The following is a 10836-nucleotide window of genomic DNA, read 5'->3' as shown; positions in this document are numbered from 1 at the left end:
AAAATAGATAACTATTGAAGCAATACAAGTTAACACTGAAGAAAATGCTGGGGCAAGACACAAACCACAAAATCAAACGAACAACACTCTGTTCCCTTGCAGGACCCAACCATTGGAATCCAAAAATAAATGAGCAAATTCTTGACAATCAAGAGGATCAGATTAACTGCCTATTTTGTGTTGTAGATATAGAACATATAAACTGAAATATCTATTAGAATAAAGTTAACTATGCAATTCGAAATACTAAATTTATAATCCTATTTTTTGCTACATAATATTATATATCAAAATATTCTCTTTTTTTTTATAAATTAAATATAAGTAAATGGATAGTCCAAATCCGCGCATTGCACGGGCAGTGACTAGTGTGTGTGTGTGTGTGTGTGTGTGTATATATATCTTTGAAAACTATTTTCTCTCTTGCCTTATCCTTCTTTGCTCCTTCAATCTCATCCATCCATTTTTTCTTACTTCTTCATCTCATCCATCCATCTCCTAGCCCTTATCCACGTCATTAGTTCCACATCGAAAAAATATAAAAACTTTTTCCCTCCTGACACCTATAAAACATAAATAAAGACTAATGTCTCTACTCTTAAATATCTCTCTCTACATCATAACTCTGGTAGTGGGCTCATATAACAGACGGATGTACCCATCTTTTAAATTTTTTTAGCCACCTTATTTTCACTTTCTTCTATCCTTCCAACATACGAGAAGGAGAGTCAACCAGAGAGGGGTGCTGTGCGGATCAGAAGAGGAGGAAGCTCGACAGAGAAAAGCTGTGAGAGGAGGTCTTAGTTAAGTAATTTTTTTCTTTTATTTTCAAAGAGTAGATTGAGTCTCTTAATTTCAATCTTGTATTTTTTCTTTCATGCAATTAGATAATCTTGTAAGCCTTTGAATTCTAATGAATAAATTTTAGTTTTGCTTTCAAGATATTGTGTTTAGTATTATATGTTGTTCATCTTTAAATAGTTTATATATTTGTTGGGATGGATAGTGATCAGAAGATACGGTCTGTGCTTAGACGAAATAGACTATTTTAAGGATCAACTTATAGATCTATTTTTCTGTTGATTTAAGATTCGTTTTATGATTCAAGTTTGAATAGCTTATACTTTAGGGAGATGGATCATGATCAAAAAATACGATCTATACTCAGATGAAATAGGTTATGATCTAATCTGAATATAAAGTATCTTAATCAACTGATCTAATTATTTTCAGAAAAATAATATATATTGAGGTTAAAGATGAAATCAAAATCCTGAGACTTTTTTATCTCATATCTTGCTAAACTTTTATTTTCTAGTGACTAGTTATTTTCTGATTATCGAAATGTTCCAAAATAAATCTTTCTTTATTATTTATTCATCATGGTTTTGCTACAACTTAACCTTCTAATCTTTATGGAATCGATACCCGACTCATCTTGTTCTATAGGATAGTTAGATTAATTATCTTTGGTGCATGACGATGCACATCAGTACCCAAGCTGCAGCCTCTTCATCATAGGTCATGGCCACTCTTGACCGTGCTACCACAAACTACTCTCATTCCCCTTTCACCCCTTTCTCTCTGTTCTTCCTTTTAATGCCTTAAGAAAGCCCCCATGGCCATGAAGGGAAAGAAAGAGAGAGAAATGAGAAGAAGAAAGAGAGAGAGAGAGAGAGAGAGAGAGAGAGAGAGAGAGAGAAGGAAATCCATTGGCCTCTAATTAGACCTAACCCAAATGGATCAAGCCTAATTAATCCAATTAACTTAGATCTAGTATCTCTCTCCTTTTCATGTTAATCGATCCTTTCCAATTAGATTAGACTTATGTTTAGACTCAAATTGATTTGCCCTCTTTTTTTTTTCTATTTTTCCATTCTCATTTTTGATTAAGGGTTGACAGTGTTAATTACTTTGATCAGATTTTTAATTCTAGAAGAGTGTCGGGATTAAAGATCGAGCTTCATATCTAAGGATGTAAATAGTTTTATTTGATAGATTTTTTTGGATTTGGTCGATTTAGAATGGTAAGTTACCTCTACCCCTAATGTACTTTTATCATGCATGAGATTTAATTTTTACATTATTTTGTTTAAATTAATTATTTTATATGCTCTACATGAAAATGATTCATGAAATATTCTATTGTATATATATATTTCAGTGGAAAATGAATTGTTCTTTGCATCAAGATATGTTGTGTGTCAGTTCACTACTCTATAATCTGACTATAATTATATGAATTTAGGATCTAATCATCTTTTGGACCTCCAGTGGAGTGATCACTTGTGCACGCCAATGAACAATGTATTGTAATCAGGGGGCTAGTTTTTCTTTTAGACCTAGTCAGATGGAGCTAATCGTTGGCACATGTTGATAAAAGTATGTTTATCTATGTCTTATCAGAGCTAGTTTTTCTTTCGGACCTCCATTGAGACGATCACTGATGCATGACCACCAGACAGCATCTTGTAGTTAGAATCTAGTCACCTTTGGGGCTAGCCACAGTCCGATCATGGCCATAGTCAGAGGGATTAAGAGAGTGAGAGTGGAAGGTCAATCCTTGATTATCTGCATAATCTATTTTGAGTAATTATATATTTTAATTCTATATTAATTGATATGACATGTTTCTGTACTTATTGAAATCTTTTTATGAAAAGATCATGCAATTTAAAAATTATTTTCTATATTAAATACTTAATTGAATTAAAGATTCTAGTAGTATATTGATCCCGTAAAGCTCACTTCTTTTTTTTTATTTTTTTTTTATTTCAGATCCAAAAGATCCTATAGGGCTTGGGACCCATTAGTGAGAAGTATAGGGATTTAGATGTTATTTGCTTAGCTATTTTTGAATAAAATTATTTCGAACCTTTGTTGGATCTTTGTTCTATTTCTTACTAGCTTTAAGGATTTATCTTTCTATTGAATAAAAATTAGTAAATTTACTTCTATCACAGCTTGAGTTGGATTGATTGATAAAAAAATAGGCCTTATATATTTTTAGGATATTATCCTAAGGAGTATACGGCCATCACGTACCTGATCCGAATACTAGATTTAGGATGTAACAGAGTAGTATCAAAACTTAGATTCAAGATCTTAGGATTTACATTAGTAATGAGCGTAGGGTAGAACTTAAGGTTGTGAATATAAATTGAGATTTTTAGAATGTTACTTAGGATAAGCATAATAGATTGATATTGTTCAAATTCTGATTGTATGCACCAAGCCTAATTTCAAAAAAAATATAATAAACAATTGATATATCGGGATATACTTTGAGTAATATGGATGAGTGGTATTTGAGGTATTTTGTTAACATTCAAAATACTTTAAAAATCTAAACTATATATGATTCTGATATGTGATAGTAATTTTGATTTTATTAAAAATTATTTTAGATTAAAAATATAATAATAATAAGATATAGATGTGATTCGAAATTGGTGGAATTGATCTCATTATAAAATCATAGAGTCTATATCATGGTGGAGTTTCTAAGGAACCCTTGAACTAGAGTACTAGATTTTTGTAAATTATTTTTTAAGTTAAAAAAATCAGATTTATGAATTAATCATTTGCATCACTATTTTTGAAATGCTAGTAGAATTTTAATTCAGGATCTTGTAATTTTGGAGCATAGAATTATCATCCTTAAAAGAGAGAGCTCGATTTTGAATTATTTGATTGAATTTTACCAAAAAAAATTTATTTGATTGAATTATGGAGGTAATCTAGAGTTGATTTAGCTCGAATCGGATCTAAAATATAATAACTTTTATGACAATTATCTTAAGGGTTAATTAGGGTCTAATGTATTTGGAAAGTGAGGACAAAAATCTTTGTTTAAATTTTATAAAAATTTTTGATCTGGGATCATTAAGAAATTTTAAGAAATATTGATCAGAGTTGCACAGCGGAAGTGTGGTGGCTTGAGTCATTTAAAAATCAATGAAAAATATTGATTGTGGCTTAAAATATTTTATAATGAAAGATTTGATTTTTCAATAAAAGAAAATTTGATTCTTAGACTAATCGTGATATGACTATGCCATTCTCTCAGATAGGTTCAATGATTATGGACTACACTAAGAAAAACTTTGAATATCTTGTGACTAGAGTTAATTGATGATTGATTCAACTTGATCTAATTTTTTAAGTATCCGAATTAATCATGTATCATTTGTTTCTCTCCTTATGATCCCAACTCTAACTTAGAAATTATGGTATTAGTTCCTTATTTTTTCTCAGACTTGCTTTTAAATTCAATGCTGATCACTTTCATACTTTATGATAGGCTTTTGTTATCTATACCATCACTATATAATCACGAGTGCCCTCATAGCTATCTAATGATTTGACTCTAATTAGTGTCGGTCATTATATGTACCAAATCTATTTTAACCTCTATGCTAAATATAATTAATCTTAACTTATCTTGCCGTGAGGATTTAACATCAAATTGATCATAACTCAATCCTGAATGAACGTGCATTCATGTCAGGCCGATGATTTCAATCTTAGACTCATGTCACTCTATTAGGTCCGATCATATTAGTCTATATCTTAATTTTAAATACGAAGAAAGCTTTTGATAATTGATTCAAATCTTATTATTGCACTGACTTTAGTCGAAGAGAAACGAGATCATGGATTGTATATTACTTGGAAGCGGGAATTTTAAAGCTAGCATAGAGATTGGATTGCATGAGATCAAAATATGTATAACAATTATGATTGATCTAAGTAATTGATGTGCTTATGAGCATCTAGGTGGTGTGATCATATGCTCAAATTAACAAAATTGTCAAGTAAGGGCAAAGTGGTACATGCGAGTTTGGGTTGAGCACATTTAACTTTCGAATGCCTAACTTTCCCAAATTTCAAGGATGAAATTCTTTTAAAGGGGAGAATGAGAAATATGGTAAAAAATATATGTTCGAAATAGGAGAATCCCAATCTTCTATCCTGAGCATCCTTGTCGATGGGATAGGGTAGCGCAACCATGGCCATTGCAGGTGTCGCGAGCTGGTGGAACAACTGGCGGCCATTGAGTCGGCTACAATCGATGAATGGCTAGTGTTAGGCTGACCTTATCCCATCAAAGCCCCCTTTATTTAGACCCCCTCCCACTCCTCTTTTGGTCGATCCTCCATCGAGGCCCTCTCTCTCCTTCTTTTTCCTCATCTCTGACGGCCGCTGTGCTACCTTGCCGAGTGCCGCCACCCCACTAAAATCTAGATTTTCTCCTCAAAACCCCGAGTTTGCCCTATGTTTTTCCTATTCCAAGTGTAGTCACCATAGATCTTGCAAAACCCACCCCATCTGGCCAAGCCCCATCGCCGTCACCACCTCTAGCGAGCTCCCTTCTTTTGCTTTTTCTATGGTCGAGGGAGCCGCCACTAAGGCAGCAAGGGGTGATGCACCCTCCCTCTTTCTTTTCTCGTGTGCATGATCGGATGTCTTACCCAAGCTGCGGCCATCTTACCATAGGTTAGGACCACCCCCGGCCATGCCATCACAGACCACCCTCATTCCCCTTTCCCCTCTTCCTTTTCATTCTTCCTTTTAATGCCTTGAGAAAGCCCCTATGGCCATGGAGAGAAAGAAAGAGAGAGGAAAGAGAAGAAGAGAAAGAGAGAGAGAGAGAGAGAGAGAAAAGAAAACCCATTGGCCCCTGATTAGACCTAACCCAAGTGGATCAAGCCCCATTAACCTAATTAGTCTAGATCTAATATCTCTTTCCTTCCTATGTCAGCCGATCCATTCCAATCAAATTAGACTCCTGTTTAGACTTAAATTGATTTACCCTCTTTTTTCTCTATTTTTCTATTTTTTTTTTCGATTAAGGGTTGACAATGTTAATTACTTGGATCAGATCTTTCAATTCTAGAGGAGTGTCAGGACTAAAAATCGAGCTTCATATCTAAGGATGTAAATAATTTTATTTGATAGATTTTCTTAGATCTGATTGATCTAGAATGATAAGTTATCTTTACCCCTAATATATTTTTATCATGTATAAAATTTAATTTTTACATTCTGTTTAAATTAATTATTTTACATGCTCTACATGAAAATGATTCATGAAATATTCTATTGTATATACATGTTTTAGTGGAAAATGGATTGTTCTTTGCATTAAAGTATATTGTGTGTTGGTCCACTGCTCTCTAATCCATCTATGATCATGCAAATTGAGGATCTAGTCGCTTTTTGGGTCTCCAGTGGGGCGATTACTGTTGTACATCGACGGACAGTGTGTTATAATCAGGGATTAGTTTTTTTTCGAACCTAGCCAGATGGAGTTAATCGCTGGCATATGTTAATGAGAGTATGTTTATCCATGTGATATTAGAGCTAGTTTTCCTTTTGGATCTCCAATGGGACGATTACTGGCGCAAGACTGACAGACGGCATGTTGTAGTTAGGATCTAGTCTCTTTTGGAGCTAGCCATGGATCGATTGTGGCCATAGTAAAAGAGACTTTCTGGATAACTTATTTTGAATAATTATATATTTTAATTCTATATTGATTAATATGGCATGTTTCTATATTCATTGAAATCTTTTTATAGAAAGATCATACAACTTGAAAATTATTTTCTATACAAAATACTTAATTGAAAAAGAGATTCTGATAACTTACTGTACCCATAAAGCTCACTTTTTTTTCTTTTTTTTTTACTTTTTTGTTTCAGATCCAGAAGATCTTATGGGGCTTGGGATTGATCAGTGAGAAACATAGAGATTTAAGTGTTATTTGTTTAGCTATCTTTGAGTAAAAATTATTTTGAACCTTTGTTAGATCTTCATTCTATTTCTTATTATCTTTAAGGATTTATCTTTCTATTGAATAAAAATTAGTAAATTATCTTTTATCACTACTTGAATTGGATTGATTGATAAAAAGACAGACCTTATATATTCTTTAGGATCTTGTCCTAATGAGTATGTGACTATCACGTACCCGATTCAGATACTGGGTTTGGGGTGTGACACATTGTTTCTTGATTTTGTGCACAATTAGTATTTTTCATTTTCTATCAAAAATATTTAACAAATGAAAAACAGAATTAAGGCCCTCTTAGAAAAGTAAAATCAAAACATTTTAAATTTCTAGTTTCCATATTTTGTACACCAAATACTTTGAAAATGGGACTTCTCCATTAAAAATATCCATCTTCTTTTCCCTTTCTAAATACCTGCATACAACCAAACATATTACTATCAAAATATTGCATTGAAAAGTGTAATTCTCCACCGACTTCATCTTTGTTGACCTCCAAATTTACCATAATGATCAAAGGAGGGAAGAAAAATGAAGCTACGAATTGTTTTTCACATAAGTAAGATAAATTCCTTTATCCTTCTGATACAGTTCCCTCTCACATGTTGACCTTTAATGCATAGGCATGGTATAAGGAAGTAACATGTAAGGTAGAGATATCTCCTAGTAGATCTTTTCATGCAATTGGATTCAAGTGGATTAGAAAAGAATGTTGTTTCCTGGAATACTCCTTACGAAATCCAATGATTAAAGTTGCCTATACATCAGGTCTTCCTACACAGTTTTTTTTTTTTTTTTTGAAATCAGAAGTATATTTATTTTAGGATGACTTGATGCATGGAGGATTGTAGTCTCAATCATAGCAATACAAAATCATTGATGAACAATCTGAATGGAGGTTCCACACTATTAATAATGATTTACATTCTGAAAAAAATATCTAAAAGGTCCAAAAAATAGACTATTTGATGGCTTAATATGATGAATTGCGGCAAGGCCCATCAAATCATTTAGATCATGAATAGCGGCAGAAGTCCACTAATACCTAACATCTAGTGATTTTACCAACTGATACCAACTGCTACCCTCTGTTGGATTTCAATTCACTAATATATTCAACATATTTACCATCAATGGTACGAATTTCTATTGTGTATAACATTTTATATAATTTTTTGGACACCAGCACCACTAGTACCATTCGCTCTTTCTTTACACATTTGATACATAGGTACAAGAGTTCCAAAAGAAAAATGATTTTTACTCGTACATGCTTTTAATGGTGTTGTAGAACATGATCCATTTTATTGAGTCTCAATCTAAAATGTACATAACTTTGAGAATTGAGGCTTCAATCCTTTTTGTGAAAAGAGTACACCAGCACTTCCTATATATAGATGCAGGGAGAGCACTATACCTCAATGTGCTAGGTGCAAAATTAATATGGGCAATTTATAATGACAACCTATGTTATTAATAAGGATACATAGTACCTAAATACCTGCAAATTCCCAAACAATTAACATCATATGTGTTGAATGTCCCTCTAAAGTCAATCAGATAAGCTGAGCATGCCTTAATTTAAAAGAGACCACTGAAGGCAGTTACTAGATCCTTAATTTAGAAGAGACCACTCAAGGCAGTTACTATATCCCCCAAAGCAGAACATTGTTGGGTTACCAAACAAAAAGATATTTTCGTAACAAACAACAAAAAAAAGAAAAAGAAAAGACTTCACATCTTATTTCTTCATAAATCAAATCATATGAATTTTTCATAATTATATTTATATTTTTTTATATATTAATATTAAATATTTACATTGAAGGCTCACCGTTTCGTTACCGAATCTTATATTGATATCAAAATTTCACAATACCGATACGTCTGTGCCCTCCATGCCACATACTTGTTCCGTATGGTATAAAAAACCTTACTTACAATGCAGTGGCACTCTACCATGCCTCAACAATAGCTAGGCTCGCGTTCCAGAACATCCGAAAATAAAGAATATTTCACCAAGTCATCAACCAAACATACCATGGACACCAGTGAGGTCCAGACATCAACTTGAGGGATCTTCCCTTGGCTGATCATTTCCTCCAGCCACAGCACAGCTTCATAACTCCTTCCACTGGAACAAAGTCCTCGAATCACATTATCAAAGATGCCACTCTGAGGCCAATGCCGCCTCCTCAGCATTCTCTCCAGTATTTGAGTCGCCTCCAGAAACCGGCCTTCCGAGCACAAACCATCAACCAAAACCTCAAAAGTTTCCTTGCTGGCAACACAACCCACCTGTCTGTCCATCCTGTCCAAGTAACCGACCGCCCTTGTGGCCTTCCCTTCCTTGCAGAGCCCTTCCATCACCAAATTATAAGCTCTCACGGTTGGGACGCAATCCCTCTCCACCATCTCCACCTCCACCACCCTCGCTCCATCCTCCACTCTTCCTTCTTTGCACAGCGCCGCGATCTTCGCCTCGAACACTGAAACCGGCGGCCGGAACCCTCTCTGAATCATTTCATCGAACAGCTTATCCGCGTGCCGGAGCGTGCCCTCGGCATACAGATCTTCGACCATCGCTTTGTAGCTCGCGAGGCTCCGCACCCCGCCCGACACCAAGGTGTCGTCGGTGATCCTCTTCATGTCCTCCAGGCTCCGCCCCTGGAGCTCCGGCGGCCGGAACGCGCGGCGCCGCCGAGGGTACCTGAGCCCTTTCAAGAGGACCTTGGCGAGGAGGTGCTCGGCCTCGGTGACCCGGCCGGCGGCGCAGAGGGCATGGAAGAGGGTGCGGTAGACGACGACGTCAGCGTCGCAGCCCTTCTGGGAGATGCGGCGGAGCATGGAGTAGAGGAGGTGGACAGCGTCGTCGAGGCGGCCGGCGTCGCAGAGGCCGCGCATGAGGGCCCGGTAGGTGTCGCGGTCGGGGTAGCAACAGTGGGCGCCGAAGTCGGCGAAGACGTGGAGGGCGAGGTCGGGGCGGCGGGCGCGGCAGAGGGCGGCGACGAGGAGGTTGAGGGCGGGGGCGCCGAGGGGGGCCTCGAGGCGGCCGGCGAAGGCGGAGAGGAGGCGGAGGGCGGGGGGGAGGCCGTCGGCGGGGGGGAGGGAGAGGAGGAGGCGGAGGAGGGCGAGGAAGGAGAGGGGCCAGGAGGGGCAGTTGGAGAGGGGGAGGAGGCGGAAGAGTGGGAGGGCAGCGGCGGGGGAAGGGGAGGAGGAGATGGCGCGGGCGAAGAGGGGGTCGGAGGCGGGGGAGGAGTCGAGGGTCATCTGGGAGAGGAGGGAGCGGAGGAGGGGGAGGCGGGGAGGGGAGGAGTTGGAGAGGAGTTGGTGGGCCATGGCGGAGTAGACGAGGGAGTTGTGGCGGTATGAAGGGTAGCGGAGAGGGGCGATCTGGAAGAGGTGGAGGGCGGTGAGGGGATTCTTCTGCTGGCGGATCAGCTGGGCGAGGTAGGTGGGGGTCAGGACCCGCGGCCACCGGACGGTAGCCATGGCGGCGACTGGAGGAGGGGAGGGATCTCAACGCTCAATCTTGCAAATAGTCTTATAAATATTATAGAAGAATAATGAAAACCAAAATATAATTTGATATTATTGAAGAATAATAAAAAATTTTATTTAATAATTATTTATTTTTATTTTATGCGTGCATACAAATTTTTTCTTGAAAATTTATTGTGCATATGAAATACTAAAAAACTAGCTTATAACCCATGCAGAATGTAATTTTTTTAAAATAATATTTAATTTTATTTATATATTTTATTATATCTATTTTATATATATTTTAAAAATAAAAAAAAATTATATTTTATGTATAATGTACATTATAAGCTATCGGACAAATCTTGTAAAGATTTAAAATTTTAAATTATGATGAATCGAGTTGAATGCTAAGTTTAATGTCATGAAGAAATCTTGAGAGTATCTGCATATCTAATCTGCATACCATTACCAACCATCTAACCCCTCCTTCAAAAAACCCCATGGGCAATAGACAAGGCAACCAACATCGTAATACAATTTGTTGTTAGTTCTAC

General features: G+C 36.7%; 1 protein-coding gene across 1 annotated transcript; it reads right to left on the bottom strand.

The window, feature by feature from the left end:
- Positions 1-8566: 8566 nt before the first annotated feature.
- LOC105034614 (pentatricopeptide repeat-containing protein At1g05600) lies at positions 8567-10502 on the bottom strand. The gene has a single exon (XM_029261681.2). It carries the CDS (start codon positions 10286-10288, stop codon positions 8762-8764), a length of 1527 nt encoding a protein of 508 aa, XP_029117514.2. The 5' UTR covers positions 10289-10502; the 3' UTR covers positions 8567-8761.
- Between the last annotated feature and the right edge of the window lie 334 nt (positions 10503-10836).

The sequence above is a fragment of the Elaeis guineensis genome, chromosome 4, assembly GCF_000442705.2.
Source record: "Elaeis guineensis isolate ETL-2024a chromosome 4, EG11, whole genome shotgun sequence".
In the NCBI taxonomy this organism is placed as follows: Eukaryota; Viridiplantae; Streptophyta; class Magnoliopsida; order Arecales; family Arecaceae; genus Elaeis; species Elaeis guineensis.
The sequence above is the reverse complement of the archived record's forward strand: the minus strand, read 5'-3'. Positions and strand labels throughout refer to the sequence as shown.

Coding starts and splice junctions, on each gene's coding strand:
- LOC105034614 (XM_029261681.2), bottom strand. CDS start 10,288: ATGGCTACCGTCCGGTGGCCGCGGGTCCTGACCCCCACCTACCTCGCC.